Genomic DNA, 21768 nt, shown 5'->3' on the forward strand with positions numbered 1-21768 from the left:
GGAGGCGAGCAATGCAGGGAGCTCCTCTGTATCCGAGCGTTGCGTGCCTCTTGGGCCGTTGGATTCCGTAATCAGCAGCCATCGGGCCCGTCGTTGCTGTTTCGGTCGGGATTCCCTCCCCTCTCTGTCCCTCCCTCCCGCACCAGGGTTATAGCAAGAGAGCAGCCAGCAGAGCCTGCTCGCCTCGCCGCTGACAGCAGCCACCCATCGCCGCCCTCTCTCTCACCGGTTGCTTCCGCCGCCACCGCCTGCGTCGCTCCGCTTCTACCCCCGACGTTGCCTCCTCTGCTGTGTCAAGCTCGAGCCCATTCCGGGCTGGGATTGGGAACCCCGACTTCCAACCCTAGTGAGGCGCGAGGGAACGAACAATCGGATCGACGATGCCGAGCTTCCCTCCGCCCGGCGCGCCGTCACCGTCTGCGAGATCAACCGCGACCTCGGTACCATCCTCGTATAATCGATTCCTACCCCATTGACGACCTCTGAATCACTTGGTATCGGCGATTTGTGCTCATCCTGACCTGCCTTCTTCGCCGCGCAGTTGCGGCGGAGGCACTGTCCGACGACCGCGCCAAGGACGCATACGGCGATGTCCTTGTCAGTTTGCCCCGCTAAATGATTTCGCCTCTTTTATCTACGAGAAGCGAATTTGCTTATCTGAATTTGGGATTTGGCATTTGCAGGGAATGGTCTTCAGTCCTATCCCTTTCCAGCCAGACACCCTTCCCCCCATCCGCGAGCCCCCTGCTGCAGAGCAACCAGAGTCTACTGAGAACGTGCCCACAGCTAGTGTGACTTCCACCATATCTGAGTTCTTCAAACGGATGATCTTCCCTCCATTAAATGTGAGTTGGATTACTGCATCTGAAATACTTTATTCCAATGTGCCCCAAGTTTCTTTCCACCCAAAGAGACTTGCACACCTAAACCATTTCTGTGTGCACTAAGAGGTTGGCAGTATATTATTTATCTTTTTTGTAAAAATGTCAATGCCCGGTCCCAGAGGCTGAATGCGTTGCCTGTTTCTCACTTCTCCACAGTGATCGTACTTGATTATATATTGGTTCAGTAGCTTTGACATAGTAAGTTACTCAGATTCCGACTATACACCCACCTCAGATTGAAGGTTGGTGTTATATCAAGGTTCCATTTTCTACTTATCTGACAGTATTGGGATCTATGCATGGATTTGCTGATTCCTCCAGCATACATTCTAATTTTTTTTGTCATTACCCAGTTATCTCAAAATTAAAGCCTCAAGTTTTTATCCTTGTGAAAAGTACCCTGTATTTGCCTCCTGATTGCTGAATTAGCTAGGTCCTTCCATGTGTTCTTTTTTAGAAGAAAATCATTATACTCATGCTCATCAACAGTCATTCTGTTTTACCAGCCAAATCTGCTACAAGAATTTGACATCCAGAAAATAAGTTGGAATCCTCACAAGCATTGTCTAGCTTTTGTGTCTGGGAAGAACCAGGTTATTGTACATGACTTTGAGGATTCAGGTGGGATCTGCCTACCTTGTTATGTTGTATTAATTTTATGAATTGAACTATATCCATCAACTTAGTTGCAGCCCATAATAATGACCGGCCGTTTTAACAGATGCTAAAAGCCGTTCATTTTGACAAGTGACCAGCAAACCAATGTTAAGGCTGTTGAGTGGAGACCAAATAGTGGCAAGATGATTGCAGTCGCTTGCAAGTGTGTATTACTACTGCCTGATCCTATAGCTCTTCAACCTGGCTCCTCACTCTTGTCATGTCTTAATAATTGCTGGCACATGTTACTTTTAGATTGAGGTGATCATTTTCTTTTAGGGGAGGGATATGCCTCTGGTCAGCATCATATCCTGGCGATGTTCCATTCATGAAAACTGGGGTCACCCCTTATTCCTTTAGTGCCTTCCCTAGAGGTTCTGGTGTTGGTGGATACTGGTGGATGTTCTTCGTGACTCTTCTGCTGAGCAAGTTACCGCGCTTTGTTGGAAGCCTGATGGAAGATATCCTTCATATAATTTTCATAAGCATCTGGCAAAGGCTCTCGTTTGTTTTCATATATCTTGTTTAGGACTACAATAACTTCAATGTCAGTGTGGGCTAACTGCATAAAATTACATTTTTGCCAAATTCCTTATATCTACTATCCATTGTGGATACAAAAAGTTTACAATAGGAGTAGTTGTTGTTTGTGGGAAGAACCAACAGCTGTATATATTGTTTCCTTGACAAATCTCCACATACTTGGCATCTGCTCCTGCAATAGTCCATCTTTCACGATTTGGGATGTGTCTCAAGTAGGCATAGCTATCATTTTCTAAATTCTGATAACCAATCCCATTTGATACAGAAATGTCTACTTATATCTGGAGACATTTTCTTTTGCTACAGGGTTGGGTACTCCTATAACGGCGTGGATTAAGTAATATATCACTACTGCGGTGGTCACCTAGTGGAGATTATCTTCTAGCTGCTAAATTGTATGGTCAATTTTCATTTTTATATTTCTAGTTACTAATATTGCCAAAGATTTACAAAATTCATTATTATATTAGTGATGGAACTTTTCACTTCTGGGAGACAAACACATGGACTTCAGAACCTTGGTCTTCATCTAGCGGATATGTGTCTGTACGTAACATCCTCAGTCCTAAATAGCTATTTTTTTAACATTTTTTACATTGGAGCACAATACTCCTTAGTGAAGGAGTAAGCAAGTTAGTGCATTTTATAGATTTCATGTTACTTTCAAGGTTATATGGGATCTGTCAGAAATGGATCATTTACTTCATAGCTTTATTCATGAATCTGTTAGGTTATCATGTAAGTTATCTGAACGTTGATATGTTTAGCATCAAACTGATGCATATGCAACACACCTATTTTCTCATTGCATATTGGATTTCAATACAAATACTTTTAAGTTAATTTTGTTTATTCATGACAAGCTTATGTTTTTTTATTTTATTAGTTTCTGAATGATTTGTAGTCCCAACAGCTGAAATAGTTTATTTTTCAAAGAAAAAGATATGAGACTTACTTATTTGGTGGATAAATTCTTTTGAAAACAAATATAGATGCTTGTTTGGCAGTTAATAGTGACTAACACTAATTTGGTAATTTGAATATGTAAATATTGCATAAAGTTTAGTTTGATTTGATTGTATCTAAGCTATATCAACACATAATCTTGCTTTATGGCCAATCTACTTCGCAGCAACACGAAAATATTGATGCTTGTTCCACATTTAACTCTAGTTTGGTTATTTGAATATTGTAAATATTGCATAAGGCTTAGTTTGATTTGATTGTATCTAAGCTATAGCAATACATAATCCTTCTTTATGGCCAATCTACTTTGCAGCAACACATGATGTGTCCACTGTACCATTACACATTGGATGGTATCTGTTCTACAACTGTTTCACATGTTTGCTTATTTCTACTTTGGTTCCTGACAGGGAGCGAATTGGGACCCAGAAGGTCGTGTTGCATTGGTATCCTTTTCTGACTCCACAACACTTGGCTCAATTCACTTCTCATCTAAGCCACCATCTTTGGGTATGTACAGATATCCTGCAATTTTTTATTTTTTTTTGCTAAAGCAATGCTGCTGTACTATTTGTCTGATGAATCCTGATAATTTGTCCTGTGTTCCTTTTCTCAGATGCTCATCTCCTACCAGTTGAACTTCCAGAAATTTCCTCCCTGATTGTCAGGTACGAACAGAGATATTAGAATAAGCTCTTGATCTTATGTGCACCTCATGCTAGATAATTTTGCCATCTTGCATCAGCATTTAAGATGATGATATTTCAACTACCTTATTTGCAATTAATTGGTAATTTATTCCCATGTATGCAGTGAATCCACTCATCAGTCTTAATGTATATACATAGGTTTGTAGGATCGCAAGGAAAAACAAGCACTTGTTTAACCGACGCATGCAAGCCACTGCACTACACATGTTTTCGTTTAGTATACTTTGTATTTAGGAAGTTCATCCATTATGATAGCCTAGACTAGTATTATTTCCCATGTATTTAGGAAGTTTATCCATTATTACTGCCTTTGATTCACATACTTATGCTTTAATTGCTTCATCTAGCCGAGGCATAGAAAAATTATCATGGGATGCTTCAGGGGAGCGTCTGGCATTGTCGTTCAAAGATGGAAATGAAATGTACCGTGGTCTTGTTGCTGTATATGACGTGAGGAGATCTCCACTTGTCTCAGTATCACTAGTGTAAGAGCAAATTTTCTTTATACTGCATCATGTTAATCATGAACTTGTATTTCCATGTTATACCTTAACCATTCTTTGTTGATATTCTTTGTGCACATCCAGTGGGTTCATTAGAGGACCTGGAGAAGGAGTGAAACCACTTGCTTTTGCTTTTCATAATAAATTTAAGCAAGGACCCTTGCTTTCTGTGGTAAGATATCTGTGAATCCTTCATATATGGTTAGACAACAATGGCTTGTGCTTCCAACTTGTTTTGCTCACATATGGTTCCACTGCACATGCAGTGCTGGAGCAGCGGCTGGTGCTGTACATATCCACTGATACTGCGTTCTTATTAACTCCAATGTAAGTTTCTTCAGAAGGCTTGATCTTTCAGTTACCTATGATGATGACTTGATATTTGTGTTGCCTACTGTTTTGATAATTTCACGTTTGTTTTCTTTTGCTGCCTAGCGTGGCGTCTCGCCAGTTCAGGACTGATTGTTTCAACTACTGCTGTCGACCTGGAATATCGAACGTTTCACATAGAGGTTGGAAAACAATTTTCGTTAAGTACTGTTGATGTCTTGTATAGATGTATTGCAAAGCCCTGCTTTTGTTAAGCAATTGTCCATGTTGTCTTGTTCTGTTTTGGTAGTGGCAATTTTTGCAGCATTTATCTATTGCAGAACGTTTGTAGAGATACTAGCAGGCATTTATTTTGCCGAACTTTGTTTGTTATTTTTTGAGAATTTCGTTAGGATTTTTGGCAATAAGCAATGTAACTATGTCCTACGGCTTTTTGTTTATGAGGTCCTGTACATTCTGCTACAATGACAACCTGCAACAAGCTGATGGCCGAACTGATGTGTTTGACTGCATTGCAGATTTTCCCTTTTAGAATTGCACTTAAACTCCATCTGATTGGCCTTTTCATTACTTAAACATGCATCATATGTTGTTTGCAAACATATGATGCATGGTATACTCCTTGGTTATCATAATCATCTGGAGCCAAAGCTCTACGCTTGGTTATCACAATTGCTTTAAGATGTATATGCTTGGGAAATGCTGAAGTATATTTTCTAGTATAGGCAATTGTCCACGTTGTCTTGTTCTGTTTTGGTATTGGCAATTTTGCAGCATTTATCTATTGCAGAACGTTTGTAGAGATACTAGCAGGCATTTATTTTGCAGAACTTTATTTGTCATTTTTTGAGAATCTTCGGTAGGATGTTTGGCAATAAGCAATGTAACTGTGTCCTAGGGCTTTTTTTTATGAGGTCCTGTATATTCTGCTATAATGACAACCTGCAACAAGCTGATAGCCGAACTGATGTGTTTGACTGCATTGCAGATTTTTCCTTTTAGAATTGCACTTAAACTCCATCTGGCTTGTAGGTGTACTAACGCAGGAAAGGATGTTCATGCGAGCTAGTACTAGCAGCGAGTTGCCAAATCCTAGAAGGAAGCGATGCATGATCCAAGACGGGCAGCAATGCCAAGCTTATCCCGGTGGTTGCACTACGCCATTTCTAGGTATACTAACGCAGGTGTAGAAGGACTTCATCAAATTTACAGTGCCGGCACTCGCTGTACACACTTCTCGCTCTCTCAAACTGCAACTCATCTCAAAACCAAAAAAGAAACAAAGGAAGACAGTTGAAACAAAAAAATCTGAGTAAACTCCAAAACAGCCATTCTAACTAATAAGTACAAATCTGACAGTCGAACGAATTATTTCAAGCTGGATTCAAAGAGCCCGACACTAAGTAGTCAGGAAGCAACACAAATTTAGAATTCGAGGATAATATAGATCACTTCCACTGCATTTCTCTAAACAGGTAGTCATAATTCACTAATAGCATTAACACATGTAAGAAGTATAACGTAAGAACAACACACACCAAGAGCAGGGTGTACAGTAAACAGAACATCTCTTATCACCAAAAATGTTAAACTAGTATAACCACTGTTACTGCGCAATCAAGCAGACGTTCTCAAGTTCTAAAACTAAACTTGTAGGCCAATTCAAACAGGATGCAGTTAGCATAATTCCTGGTAACCTCCTGTGCAACAAGCCTACTGCTGAAAACAAAAGGACTTGCTAAGTTTTCTCACAACCAAAAACAAGTATGGTCATTTCTCATCTCATTGCATCAGATGCAAGCCATAAGTTGTTGTTGTTGTCATAAGGCTAGTCAAACCTACTCTCCTAGTACTAGAACACAAGACTTTTGTGAGGCTCACTGTATCCACGGTGAGGGAAGTCAAAGACGAATGATAATGTTGTCAAGTTCACCTGGTATCCTCCCCATGATAGCTGAAATTCAAAAAAAAACAGTAATTAATTTTATCATCCTACCAATCCTTTTATGTAGCTTGTTTCTAATTAGTTCCCACCAAATAATGTCACCGTATTCATAACTACTCCCTCCGTCCCAAAAAACAAGTCATCCTAGTAATTCTAGGATAAATTAACAAGAAGGTAAAATGACCATGTTTGCCCCTATTTATACCCATATGTAGCACTAATTAATTATTGTGAATATGCACTTTCTAAATAAGGTAAGATGACTTGTTTGTTGGGACAAATCTTGAATTCTAGAATGACTTGATTTTTGGGACGGAGGGAGTGCACAGTAAAACAAAAACCCAAAACCCAAGAAGAGGATACAACATCCAGCAACTAAATATATTCAAATACACAAGAGTTTGAACATTTCAGCTATACTGCACGCAGGAGAGCTACGGTTTCTAATTTTATCAAGTATATATATAATACTCAAGTGAATGTTCTCCCACATCAAAATTCCAAACTACGGTGAGCACTGGGGCAATGGTACACTGTATTCAGGTTAGTCTATTTGTCCTGTATTCCAATATTTTCTGTATTCGGAGAAAAGAAAACTCTGAAATCCCAAGAGTCATTGGAATACAACAAACTTGTTTCTACATTCTGACTACATTAGCATCTATGTAAAAACTGACACAAAAAAAATGAAAATGCAACAAAAATATTGAAAGAAAGCAAGTCAATCTTCTAGAATACTCTTGACCATACAAGAAAAAAGATATTTTGAAGGTGAAGATATTACCTTGGATATAAATATTTATGGAAATTCTAGAGTCACTTGTCTTATATGGCAAGTGAAAAAATATCTAGGAATATTCTAGAATATCTTTTGTTGTATGGTAAAGTAGAAAATATTTAGGGAGATTCTAGAGTAGGGGACACATGTCATCACCATATGTGTTGCCATGGTTTATATATATAAGAACCCCCTCTCCCTCCCCTAGCAATCTAAGAGGCAACAACACATACAAGCCACAAGCATAAGAGAGAGTTGGGGTTGTAAGTGCTAGGTGAGTGTGTGAATGAGTGCTAGGATAGCCACTTAAGAAGTGTTCACACTGTCGTGTAATATTGTTGTTCGTGTAATAAAGTGTTGTTCAAAAAAGTTAGTCTCCCAATCTGCTTCTATAGTTTCTAACTACCTATGCGTGGATTGTGATCTATCGAAAGTTGGCTTTGCCTCCGGGATCACAACGGTCCAAGCTTCATCTGTAGGTTGGCTCTGCCCACCCCGGGAGCTAGAAGGTCGGCCCTGCAGCCAAAAAGGACCAAAAGGCACTAAGTAATTAGAAATTATAAAGCTGTCCACTATAAGTGAGTGGGTGTTCCTAGGTATGGGTCCACCTTCAAGTGGGTGATTAGGGTTACCTCCGTTTCCAACAAAAAATATGAAATTATTTTTATTAAACGACCTCTGCTGATCAGAGTACTCCTAATCAAACAAAGTGCACGTGTCACTATCATCCATGCAAAACACATGGCAACCCAAAATCCTGCCAGTTGACAGAATAAAATAAATGCAATATCAACTAGTTTTGCATAAACCATGCTTACAAAAATGAATGAACTAAAGAGTTAATATGTTGTGAACCAGGTAATTACATAATAGAAATATGCATTTCCTATGATTAGGTTTTACCTATAAGTATATTTTAGAAATTGGAAACCTGGTTTTTATTTCAAGCAACTCCTACTTGTTCTCACTGTCAAGCACTGTAGCAACAGAATCCAGATAAGTTGGGAACTTGTGGTTGAGAAGGACAACCACATCTTTCCAATCATACGGTCTGGCAGCAAGGCTCTTTATGTTCTTACTAGGAACAGAATTGCAGTAATTTTTCACATTTTCCTCGAAAGCATGAGCCATGGCATGCCGATGCAAATCAACAACAGCCGCTTGAGGTGGGTAGCGGGGGACTGATTTTGGCTGGCTCTGGCCACTTGGCAGGTTCTGGCTTGCTTGAGCAGGCTGCAGTGCACTCTGGCCTGTCAGGATCTGCTGATTGGCCTGAGCAGCCTGTGAAGCAATCATTCTCCCTGTATATTTTTCTTTAGTAAGCTGCTTGTATTGCTTGGCTTTCTTCTTGCTAAGATATATATCTGCAAGGCCCATGCTGGGGATGGCACCACCAGATGAGCTTCCGGGGCTGGTGCCACCGGCTGAGCCTCTAGAGCTGGTGCCACTAGTTGTGCCACTGGGGCTGCCTCCACTAGTCACGGCTGTGATGTTGATCCCTCCAAATAGTGGTGATTTTGCTGGATTGTGTATTCCCATCGAATTGCCTAGGCAAGGGTGTGCAGAAGCGATCTTCAGTGGATCCCCTACTTCTCCAATAGACCTTTCAATCTTACGTATGATATCATATGCAGACTTGTATAGACCACGGACCGGCATTTCCTTCCTCAACAGCATATAGGGGATCCACTGAAGATCGCTTCTGCACACCCTTGCCTAGGCAATTGGATGGGAATACACAGTCCAGCAAAATCACCACTATTTGGAGGGATCAACATCACAGCCGTGACTAGTGGAGGCAGCCCCAGTGGCACAACTAGTGGCACCAGCCCTGGAGGCTCAGCCGGTGGCACCAGCCCCGGAAGCTCATCTGGTGGTGCCATCCCCAGCATGGGCCTTGCAGATATATATCTTAGCAAGAAGAAAGCCAAGCAATACAAGCAGCTTACTAAAGAAATATACAAGGGAATGATTGCTTCACAGGCTGCTCAGGCCAATCAGCAGATCCTGACAGGCCAGAGTGCACTGCAGCCTGCTCAAGCAAGCTAGAACCTGCCAAGTGGCCAGAGCCAGCCAAAATCAGTCCCCCGCTACCCACCTCAAGCGGCTGTTGTTGATTTGCATCGGCATGCCATGGCTCATGCTTTCGAGGAAAATGCGAAAAATTACTGCAATTCTCTTCCCAGTAAGAACATAAAGAGCCTTGCTTGCCAGACCGTATGATTGGAAAGATGTGGTTGTCCTTCTCAACCACAAGTTCCCAACTTATCTGGATTCTGTTGCTACAGTGCTTGATAGTGAGAACAAGTGGGAGTTGCTTGAAATAAAAACCAGGTTTCCAATTTCTAAAATATACTTATAGGTAAAACCTAATCATAGAAAATGCATATTTCTATTATGTAATTACCTGGTTCACAAACATATTAACTCTTTAGTTCATTCATTTTTGTAAACATGGTTTATGCAAAACTAGTTGATATTGCATTTATTTTATTCTATCAACTGGCAGGATTTTTGGGTTGCCATGTGTTTTGCATGGATGATAGTGACACGTGCACTTTGTTTGATTAGGAGTACTCTGATCAGCAGAGGTCGTTTAATAGAAATAATTTCATGTTTTTGTTGGAAACGGAGGTAACCCTAATCACCCACTTGAAGGTGGACCCATACCTAGGAACACCCACTCACTCTATAGTGGACAGCTTTATAATTTCTAATTACTTAGTGCCTTTTGGTCCTTTTTGGCTGCAGGGCCGACCTTCTAGCTCCCGGGTGGCAGAGCCAACCTACAGATGAAGCTTGGACCGTTGTGATCCCGGAGGCAAAGCTAACTTTCGATAGATCACAATCCACGCACTAGGTAGTTAGAAACTATAGAAGCAGATTGGGAGACCAACTTTTTTGAACAACACTTTATTACACGAACAACAATATTACACGACAGTGTGAACACTTCTTAAGTGGCTATCCTAGCACTCATTCACACACTCACCTAGCACTACAACCCCAACTCTCTCTTATGCTTGTGGCTTGTATGTGTTGTTGCCTCTTAGATTGCTAGGGGAGGGAGAGGGGGTTCTTATATATATAAACCATGGCAACACATATGGTGATGACATGTGTCCCCTACTCTAGAACCTCCCTAGATATTTTCTACTTTACCATACAACAAAAGATATTCTAGAATATTCCTAGATATTTTTTCACTTGCCATATAAGACAAGTGACTCTAAAACTTTCCATAAATATTTATATCCATGGTAATATCTTCACCTTCAAAATATCTTTTTTCTTGCATGGTCAAGAGTATTCTAAAAGATTGACTTGCTTTCTTTCAATATTTTTGTTGCATTTTCATTTTTTTTTGTGTGTCAGTTTTTACATAGATGCTAAATGTAGTCAGAATGTAGAAAAAAGTTTGTTGTATTCACAATGACTCTTGGGATTTCAGAGTTTTCTTTTCTCCGAATACAGAAAATATTGGAATACAGGACAAATAGACTAACCTGAATACAGTGTACCATTGCCCCAGTGCTCACTGTAGTTTGGAATTTGATGTGGGAGAACATTCAACTTGAGTATTATATATATACTTGATAAAATTAGAAACCGTAGCTCTCCTACGTGGAGTATAGCTGAAATGTTCAAACTCTTGTGTATTTTGAATATATTTAGTTGCTGGATGTTGTATCCTCTTCTTGGGTTTTGGGTTCTTGTTTTACTGTGCACTCCCTCCATCCCAAAAATCTAAGTCATTCTAGAATTCAAGATTTGTCCCAAAAAACAAGTCATCTTACCTTATTTAGAAAGTGCATATTCACAATAATTAATTAGTGCTACATATAGGTAATAAATAGGGGCAAACATGGTCATTTTACCTTCTTGTTAATTTATCCTAGAATTACTAGGATGACTTGTTTTTTGGGACGGAGGGAGTAGTTATGAATACGGTGACATTATTTGGTGGGAACTAATGAGAAACAAGCTACGTAAAAGGATTGGTAGGATGATAAAATTAATTACTGTTTTTTGTTGAATTTCAGCTATCATGGGAGGAGGATACCAGGTGAACTTGACAAAATTTACATTCGTCTTTGACTTCCCTCACCGTCCCTCACCGTGGATACATCACCGTGGATACAGTGAGCCTCACAAAAGTCTTGTGTTCCTAGTACTAGGAGAGTAGGTTTGACTAGCCTTATGACAACAACAACAACTTATGGCTTGCATCTGATGCAATGAGATGAGAAATGACCATACTTGTTTTTGGTTGTGAGAAAACTTAGCAAGTCCTTTTGTTTTCAGCAGTAGACTTGTTGCACAGGAGGTTACCAGGAAATTATGCTAACTGCATCCTGTTTGAATTGGCCTACAAGTTTAGTTTTAGAACTTGAGAACGTCTGCTTGATTGCGCAGTAATAGTGGTTATACTAGTTTAACATTTTTGGGTGATAAAGAGATGTTTCTGTTTACTCTACACCCTGCTCTCGGTGTGTGTTGTTCTTACGTTATACTTCTTACAATGTGTTAATGCTATTAGTGAATTATGACTACCTGTTTAGAGAAATGCAGTGGAAGTGATCTATATTATCCTCGAATTTCTAAATTTGTGTTGCTTCCTGACTACTTAGTGTCGGGCTCTCTGAATCCAGCTTGAAATAATTCGTTTGACTGTCAGATTTGTACTTATTAGTTAGAATGGCTGTTTGGAGTTGACTCAGATTTTTTGTTTCAACTGTCTTCCTTTGTTCTTTTTTGGTTTTGAGATGAGTTGCAGTTTGAGAGAGCGAGAAGTGTGTACAGCAGAGTGCCGGCACTGTAAATTTGATGAAGTCCTTCTACACCTGCGTTAGTATACCTAGAAATGGCGTAGTGCAACACCGGGATAAGCTTGGCATTGCTGCCCGTCTTGGATCATGCATCGCTTCCTTCTAGGATTTGGCAGCTCGCTGCTAGTACTAGCTCGCATGAACATCCTTTCCTGCGTTAGTACACCTGCAAGCCAGATGGAGTTTAAGTGCAATTCTAAAAGGAAAAATCTGCAATGCAGTCAAACACATCAGTTCGGCTATCAGCTTGTTGCAGGTTGTCATTATAGCAGAATATACAGGACCTCATAAACAAAAAGCCCTAGGACACAGTTACATTGCTTATTGCCAAACATCCTACCGAAGATTCTCAAAAAATGACAAATAAAGTTCTGCAAAATAAATGCCTGCTAGTATCTCTACAAACGTTCTGCAATAGATAAATGCTGCAAAATTGCCAATACCAAAACAGAACAAGACAACGTGGACAATTGCCTATACTAGAAAATATACTTCAGCATTTCCCAAGCATATACATCTTAAAGCAATTGTGATAACCAAGCGTAGAGCTTTGGCTCCAGATGATTATGATAACCAAGGAGTATACCATGCATCATATGTTTGCAAACAACATATGATGCATGTTTAAGTAATGAAAAGGCCAATCAGATGGAGTTTAAGTGCAATTCTAAAAGGGAAAATCTGCAATGCAGTCAAACACATCAGTTCGGCCATCAGCTTGTTGCAGGTTGTCATTGTAGCAGAATGTACAGGACCTCATAAACAAAAAGCCGTAGGACATAGTTACATTGCTTATTGCCAAAAATCCTAACGAAAATTCTCAAAAAATAACAAACAAAGTTCGGCAAAATAAATGCCTGCTAGTATCTCTACAAACGTTCTGCAATAGATAAATGCTGCAAAATTGCCACTACCAAAACAGAACAAGACAACATGGACAATTGCTTAACAAAAGCAGGGCTTTGCAATACATCTATACAAGACATCAACAGTACTTAACGAAAATTGTTTTCCAACCTCTATGTGAAACGTTCGATATTCCAGGTCGACAGCAGTAGTTGAAACAATCAGTCCTGAACTGGCGAGACGCCACGCTAGGCAGCAAAAGAAAACAAACGTGAAATTATCAAAACAGTAGGCAACACAAATATCAAGTCATCATCATAGGTAACTGAAAGATCAAGCCTTCTGAAGAAACTTACATTGGAGTTAATAAGAACGCAGTATCAGTGGATATGTACAGCACCAGCCGCTGCTCCAGCACTGCATGTGCAGTGGAACCATATGTGAGCAAAACAAGTTGGAAGCACAAGCCATTGTTGTCTAACCATATATGAAGGATTCACAGATATCTTACCACAGAAAGCAAGGGTCCTTGCTTAAATTTATTATGAAAAGCAAAAGCAAGTGGTTTCACTCCTTCTCCAGGTCCTCTAATGAACCCACTGGATGTGCACAAAGGAATATCAACAAAGAATGGTTAAGGTATAACATGGAAATACAAGTTCATGATTAACATGATGCAGTATAAAGAAAATTTGCTCTTACACTAGTGATACTGAGACAAGTGGAGATCTCCTCACGTCATATACAGCAACAAGACCACGGTACATTTCATTTCCATCTTTGAACGACAATGCCAGACGCTCCCCTGAAGCATCCCATGATAATTTTTCTATGCCTCGGCTAGATGAAGCAATTAAAGCATAAGTATGTGAATCAAAGGCAGTAATAATGGATAAACTTCCTAAATACATGGGAAATAATACTAGTCTAGGCTATCATAATGGATGAACTTCCTAAATACAAAGTATACTAAACGAAAACATGTGTAGTGCAGTGGCTTGCATGCGTCGGTTAAACAAGTGCTTGTTTTTCCTTGCGATCCTACAAACCTATGTATATACATTAAGACTGATGAGTGGATTCACTGCATACATGGGAATAAATTACCAATTAATTGCAAATAAGGTAGTTGAAATATCATCATCTTAAATGCTGATGCAAGATGGCAAAATTATCTAGCATGAGGTGCACATAAGATCAAGAGCTTATTCTAATATCTCTGTTCGTACCTGACAATCAGGGAGGAAATTTCTGGAAGTTCAACTGGTAGGAGATGAGCATCTGAAGAAAAGGAACACAGGACAAATTATCAGGATTCATCAGACAAATAGTACAGCAGCATTGCTTTAGCAAAAAAAAATAAAAAAATTGCAGGGATATCTGTACATACCCAAAGATGGTGGCTTAGATGAGAAGTGAATTGAGCCAAGTGTTGTGGAGTCAGAAAAGGATACCAATGCAACACGACCTTCTGGGTCCCAATTCGCTCCCTGTCAGGAACCAAAGTAGAAATAAGCAAACATGTGAAACAGTTGTAGAACAGATACCATCCAATGTGTAATGGTACAGTGGACACATCATGTGTTGCTGCAAAGTAGATTGGCCATAAAGAAGGATTATGTATTGCTATAGCTTAGATACAATCAAATCAAACTAAGCCTTATGCAATATTTACAATATTCAAATAACCAAACTAGAGTTAAATGTGGAACAAGCATCAATATTTTCGTGTTGCTGCGAAGTAGATTGGCCATAAAGCAAGATTATGTGTTGATATAGCTTAGATACAATCAAATCAAACTAAACTTTATGCAATATTTACATATTCAAATTACCAAATTAGTGTTAGTCACTATTAACTGCCAAACAAGCATCTATATTTGTTTTCAAAAGAATTTATCCACCAAATAAGTAAGTCTCATATCTTTTTCTTTGAAAAATAAACTATTTCAGCTGTTGGGACTACAAATCATTCAGAAACTAATAAAATAAAAAAACATAAGCTTGTCATGAATAAACAAAATTAACTTAAAAGTATTTGTATTGAAATCCAATATGCAATGAGAAAATAGGTGTGTTGCATATGCATCAGTTTGATGCTAAACATATCAACGTTCAAGATAACTTACATGATAACCTAACAGATTCATGAATAAAGCTATGAAGTAAATGATCCATTTCTGACAGATCCCATATAACCTTGAAAGTAACATGAAATCTATAAAATGCACTAACTTGCTTACTCCTTCACTAAGGAGTATTGTGCTCCAATGTAAAAAATGTTAAAAAAATAGCTATTTAGGACTGAGGATGTTACGTACAGACACATATCCGCTAGATGAAGACCAAGGTTCTGAAGTCCATGTGTTTGTCTCCCAGAAGTGAAAAGTTCCATCACTAATATAATAATGAATTTTGTAAATCTTTGGCAATATTAGTAACTAGAAATATAAAAATGAAAATTGACCATACAATTTAGCAGCTAGAAGATAATCTCCACTAGGTGACCACCGCAGTAGTGATATATTACTTAATCCACGCCGTATAGGAGTACCCAACCCTGTAGCAAAAGAAAATGTCTCCAGATATAAGTAGACATTTCTGTATCAAATGGGATTGGTTATCAGAATTTAGAAAATGATAGCTATGCCTACCTTGAGACACATCCCAAATCGTGAAAGATGGACTATTGCAGGAGGCAGATGCCAAGTATGTGGAGATTTGTCAAGGAAACAATATATACAGCTGTTGGTTCTTCCCACAAACAACAACTACTCCTATTGTAAACTTTTTTTGTATCCACAATGGATAGTAGATATAAGGAATTTGGCAAAAATGTAATTTTATGCAGTTAGCCCACACTGACATTGAAGTTATTGTAGTCCTAAAACAAGATATATGAAAACAAACGAGAGCCTTTGCCAGATGCTTATGAAAATTTATATGAAGGATATCTTCCATCAGGCTTCCAACAAAGCGCGGTAACTTGCTCAGCAGAAGAGTCACGAAGAACATCCACCAGTATCCACCAACCACCAGAACCTCTAGGGAAGGCACTAAAGGAATAAGGGGTGACCCCAGTTTTCATGAATGGAACATCGCCAGGATATGATGCTGACCAGAGGCATATCCCTCCCCTAAAAAGAAAATGATCACCTCAATCTAAAAGTAACATGTGCCAGCAATTATTAAGACATGACAAGAGTGAGGAGCCAGGTTGAAGAGCTATAGGATCAGGCAGTAGTAATACACACTTGCAAGCGACTGCAATCATCTTGCCACTATTTGGTCTCCACTCAACAGCCTTAACATTGGTTTGCTGGTCACTTGTCAAAATGAACGGCTCTTTAGCATCTGTTAAAACGGCCGGTCATTATTATGGGCTGCAACTAAGTTGATGGATATAGTTCAATTCATAAAATTAATACAACATAACAAGGTAGGCAGATCCCACCTGAATCCTCAAAGTCATGTACAATAACCTGGTTCTTCCCAGACACAAAAGCTAGACAATGCTTGTGAGGATTCCAACTTATTTTCTGGATGTCAAATTCTTGTAGCAGATTTGGCTGGTAAAACAGAATGACTGTTGATGAGCATGAGTATAATGATTTTCTTCTAAAAAGAACACATGGAAGGACCTAGCTAATTCAGCAATCAGGAGGCAAATACAGGGTACTTTTCACAAGGATAAAAACTTGAGGCTTTAATTTTGAGATAACTGGGTAATGACAAAAAAAATTAGAATGTATGCTGGAGGAATCAGCAAATCCATGCATAGATCCCAATACTGTCAGATAAGTAGAAAATGGAACCTTGATATAACACCAACCTTCAATCTGAGGTGGGTTGTATAGTCGGAATCTGAGTAACTTACTATGTCAAAGCTACTGAACCAATATATAATCAAGTACGATCACTGTGGAGAAGTGAGAAACAGGCAACGCATTCAGCCTCTGGGACCGGGCATTGACATTTTTACAAAAAAGATAAAATAATATACTGCCAACCTCTTAGTGCACACAGAAATGGTTTAGGTGTGCAAGTCTCTTTGGGTGGAAAGAAACTTGGGGCACATTGGAATAAAGTATTTCAGATGCAGTAATCCAACTCACATTTAATGGAGGGAAGATCATCCGTTTGAAGAACTCAGATATGGTGGAAGTCACACTAGCTGTGGGCACGTTCTCAGTAGACTCTGGTTGCTCTGCAGCAGGGGGCTCGCGGATGGGGGGAAGGGTGTCTGGCTGGAAAGGGATAGGACTGAAGACCATTCCCTGCAAATGCCAAATCCCAAATTCAGATAAGCAAATTCGCTTCTCGTAGATAAAAGAGGCGAAATCATTTAGCGGGGCAAACTGACAAGGACATCGCCGTATGCGTCCTTGGCGCGGTCGTCGGACAGTGCCTCCGCCGCAACTGCGCGGCGAAGAAGGCAGGTCAGGATGAGCACAAATCGCCGATACCAAGTGATTCAGAGGTCGTCAATGGGGTAGGAATCGATTATACGAGGATGGTACCGAGGTCGCGGTTGATCTCGCAGACGGTGACGGCGCCGGGCGGAGGGAAGCTCGGCATCGTCGATCCGATTGTTCGTTCCCTCGCGCCTCACTAGGGTTGGGAAGTCGGGGTTCCCAATCCCAGCCCGGAATGGGGCTCGAGCTTGACACAGCAGAGGAGGCAACGTCGGGGGTAGAAGCGGAGCGACGCAGGCGGTGGCGGCGGAAGCAACCGGTGAGAGAGAGGGCGGCGATGGGTGGCTGCTGGTCAGCGGCGAGGCGAGCAGGCTCTGCTGGCTGCTCTCTTGCTATAACCCTGGTGCGGGAGGGAGGGACAGAGAGGGGAGGGAATCCCGACCGAAACAGCAACGGACGGGCCCGATGGCTGCTGATTACGGAATCCAACGGCCCAAGAGGCACGCAACGCTCGGATACAGAGGAGCTCCCTGCATTGCTCGCCTCCGACTCCGAGAGCCCAACGCCACCGGCCGCCCACTTCCCGCCGGCCGAATCCTCCCACGCTGCTTCGTCCTAGCTCTTTCCAACAGCCATCTTGAAGCCCTGCCGGCGTCCTCTCGTCCCCCATCAGGTCACTGAGGCTTGCCGCAGCATTGAGCTGGCTTCGTCCATCAGGCTCGGGGTATGCACATGTCGTGTTCGATGAAGTGCCTAGCAAGGTAAAATTTTAGGTTTCTTGTGTTTCCTATGCTGCATGGTGTCATGGTTTGTTCTCACTTTCTTACTTGTGTTTGTGATGAAACCATATACAGAAATCCTCCTCTGTGCGCTCATGCCAATCACATGCTCTGCAAAACTGAAGACGTGTTGAGCTTTTGGCAGGTTGTCATTGCCATACAGATGCACTTGTGGCTCTTGATGCAGCTTCGTATATTCTAAGGATTGGATTTCTAACATACAAACAGCTGGCATCAATCATATTCGGTCCAGGAAACATGCATGCCCTCTCTGTGCGGCTGAGAATATTGTCTGGGAGTGGGACATTTCAGTATGGTCCCTTTATGTGTGGTGTGCAGCGGAGATGGAAGAAGCCAGTAGATTCAGCAAGAACCCGTCTGGAGGGCAGAACAAGGGATCATAGGCTGGACAAGCTAATGGTTCAACTGAGAAACTTGAAGCTGGCCTTGGCTGTATGTGAGTTGATATCTCAGCAGAGGAATGAATATGCTTCTCTCCAACTTCTTTCAAAGTGGAGACATGAGGTCGGGTTGAACATTGAGATTGGCGCTTTCCTCAAGAAATATCCCCACATTTTCCAGATTTACATGCACCCTGTGAAGAGAAACCATTGCTGCAAGATCACACAAAAGATGACTGACTTGATTGCAGAGGAAGAGGCAGTGATCAGGGAGAATGAGACCAGCATAGTTCAGCGGCTGAAGAAACTTCTCATGCTCTCTACAAATGGAACTCTGAATATGCACGCATTATGGCTAGTAAGAAAGGAACTTGGGCTGCCTGATGATTACAGGTCTTCCATGCTACCCAAGTATCCATATGATTTATATCTTGAAACCCCTGATACTCTGTCACTTGTCTCTAGGGATGATGAATTAGCTGTAGCTAAGATTGAAGAATGGAGGAAGAAAGAGTACACTGAAAAATGGCTAGCTGAATCGGAGACAAAATACACTTTTCCAATCAACTTCCCTACTGGATTTAAGATTGAGAAAGGCTTTAGGGAAAAACTGAAGAACTGGCAGAGGCTTCCCTACACCAAGCCTTATGAGAAGAATGATTTGCATCCAATCCACAATGTGGAGCGGATTGAGAAACGTATTGTTGGTATTCTTCATGAACTGTTGAGCCTTACAGTAGAAAAGATGATACCACTTGAGAGACTGTCGCACTTCAGACGAGTTTTTGCTATGGAAGTGAACTTGCAGGAGCTTCTTCTTAAGTACCCGGGAATTTTCTACATCTCGACCAAGGGAAGTGCCCAGACAGTCATTCTGAGGGAGAGTTACAGTAAAGGCTGCCTGGTTGAGCCAAATCCTGTATACGATGTGCGAAGGAAAATGCTAGATCTGATTTTGTCTGGATGTCGTAACGTTGGTGAACTGGAAAGTGCAGCTTGGCTTGCTGAGGAGTATGATCAGGGAAGCTGTCATGAGTTGCATAACAACATGTGCCAGGTGGATACCATACTTGAACTTGAAACTGATAGTGACTCTACAGAAAGAAGTGTATTACGGTCTATGGAAGAGCTCCGGTACCAACATTTCTGTGACACACAAGAAAAGAGTGAATAAGCAATTAAGCAGACTTCAACATGTAGGTGTAGTTTGGGCCTCTTGGTTACTAGACGCGGATGGTATCAACAGGCACCGTTCTCACAGTATCTTCATTTGATCTTGCTCTGGAATGGATCTGTTCAAATCCGTGGCAGACATGTGAAGCATCACCACAGTTCAGGACTGTGTTAATGCTTCACATGTCTGCCATGGCTCTGGAATGTACTTGCTGTGGACCTGATGTTCTTGTCAGGATTTGGACTTGTGCCGTCCCTTGTAATGGACTACGTAATGGTTATTAGTGAATTCGATGGTGTCCTTCGTGACACCATTTGTGATATGTAACAAGCTATGTGGTTTAATCTGGATGGGCCTCTGCGGATGTGTGATATAGTGGTCTTTTTATATCTATATACGGCTCATCTCTGTATTTTGTGGATGTATGTCATATATATGTGCTTGTGTTTCCCTCGGCTCCCAAGTTACAGGGAAGCTGTGTCAAAATTGCCGGAGACAATAGGGAAACAACGTCACTCTGCTTAGGTAGGGTCAACAGATCTTTAGACGGTCCAGAATTCCAGAGTTTATTACTATAAAAGACATGCATGCATGCTATCACACAAGAGCGATGCTCCAAGGTTATATACATAGGGCATGATAACTTGAATGGCACCTATCAGCACCTACTATGGCCTCTAAGCCTTTTAGACCCTCCAAAAACCCTTTAGTTTAAAGATATGACGAGAATTAGCTTGGAAAGGTGATAATTATATATTACTAAATAGTTTGAGCAGTTCTTTTACTTTGATCCTCTTTATTAGTGTGTTAACCAACCATGCATGGGATGCAACCGTCCTATGATGACTTCATTTATAACACGGTGTATATAAGTATATTGTATTCTTTTTTTATTATTATTCTGAACCCAATTGGCGAACCTGATGACTTCATTTATAACATACTAAGATAATAATAGATCGTCCAAGCAACTCGCGCACCCGTTTACCCGTCCCACGAGGCGTGCGTAACTCACTGGGGAAAGCAGAGCCGAGAGCTCTCTCTGCCCCTGCTGCTCCTGGGGTTTGGGCTTTAGAGATGGGGTTTTGCATCGCTTGATCCAAGATCTCCTCCCTCCTCACAGATTCTTGATCATAACTGCTCCATACTAGCGGGAAAGAGGACTCCAGGTGATCCACAGATCTCCTTTTCTCCATTTCTCCTACCCGCCCCTAACTTCTTCTGCTCACGTTTCAATTTCTCGTGTCAAGTTTGTATTCTCAGTGCTGATTTGCAATGGAAGCGATGGAATCAGGACCCCCGCCTGGAAAAGAGGACCTGAAGGAAATCTTCAAGGTACTGACTATAGCCTTCCCCATACGAATGGTATATGGTATGAGAGAAAGATGCCTACCACTGTAAGCACAGCACCGTTAAATTCTAGAAAATTCACTCTCATAGAGAGTCGAATCCAGGATTTGAGGTGCTACTGAGGCTTTTGTAACCACCAGGCTACACGCCTTTTCGCGGAAAGTGAGCTGGATGGGAGTGAAGGTCGCGGCCTTGCAGGTAGTGGGCTCGATGAGCTTATAAAATTCGCGATTTTCAGAGTTAAGTGAGTCTCCTCTGCAAATATTTGGTCTTTTCTTATTAAAAAATCTGGTAAAATTTAATATTTTGTTTTTAAAGAAAGCATATTTTGATGGTCTTCATGGCTCATGAAGGAAGCACAGGCCAGGCTGGAGCGCCAGACATTAAGAGCCTGCTTGGTTGGATGCCAATTTCTACCCAATCAAAATCATGGCAGGCCAATATATTGGTTTGCAAAACTTAGGGCATTACCAAATTGTTGGTAAAAAATTTAGATATTCATTTGGTTCAGTGCCAACTAATACTTTCTTCTCTTGTAAGGTTTAAGAAGTTTCTAGTAGTTTGCCATAATTTTTATCAAAGTGATCAATTTTATGTATGAATAGCTAAATCTTATTGGCATATCTTGATTTTGGTATGGTAAAAATTGCAAGCAAAC

The 21768-nt window shown here is 40.8% G+C and overlaps 2 protein-coding genes and 1 pseudogene across 3 annotated transcripts; 2 read left to right on the plus strand and 1 right to left on the minus strand.

The window, feature by feature from the left end:
* The first annotated feature begins 380 nt into the window (after positions 1-380).
* Positions 381-11375, plus strand: LOC112902486 (annotated as a pseudogene).
* Positions 9970-17776, minus strand: LOC112902484 (aladin-like). 2 transcript variants are annotated; one of them, XR_003230589.1, is made up of 16 exons: positions 17512-17776; positions 17355-17410; positions 17107-17268; positions 16446-16560; positions 16246-16345; positions 15946-16128; positions 15646-15704; positions 15464-15551; positions 15313-15388; positions 14382-14481; positions 14221-14272; positions 13694-13831; positions 13503-13590; positions 13348-13408; positions 13163-13239; positions 9970-12311 (listed from the first exon to the last, which is right to left on the minus strand). XR_003230589.1 is itself a non-coding variant. In XM_025971600.1 (15 exons), exons 1-14 carry the CDS (start codon positions 17567-17569, stop codon positions 13355-13357), a joined length of 1329 nt encoding a protein of 442 aa, XP_025827385.1. In that variant the 5' UTR covers positions 17570-17776; the 3' UTR covers positions 12798-13239; positions 13348-13354. The 2 variants fall into 2 exon arrangements, 1 of the variants encoding a protein (XP_025827385.1); XM_025971600.1 differs by lacking the exon at positions 9970-12311 and having other exon boundaries at positions 12798-13239.
* A 189-nt stretch (positions 17777-17965) lies between these two features.
* Positions 17966-20108, plus strand: LOC112902485 (protein ROOT PRIMORDIUM DEFECTIVE 1-like). The gene is made up of 2 exons (XM_025971601.1): positions 17966-18167; positions 18261-20108. Exon 2 carries the CDS (start codon positions 18444-18446, stop codon positions 19758-19760), a length of 1317 nt encoding a protein of 438 aa, XP_025827386.1. The 5' UTR covers positions 17966-18167; positions 18261-18443; the 3' UTR covers positions 19761-20108.
* Positions 20109-21768: the final 1660 nt, after the last annotated feature.

The sequence above is a fragment of the Panicum hallii genome, chromosome 8 (genome assembly GCF_002211085.1).
Source record: "Panicum hallii strain FIL2 chromosome 8, PHallii_v3.1, whole genome shotgun sequence".
NCBI classification, from domain to species: domain Eukaryota; kingdom Viridiplantae; phylum Streptophyta; class Magnoliopsida; order Poales; family Poaceae; genus Panicum; species Panicum hallii.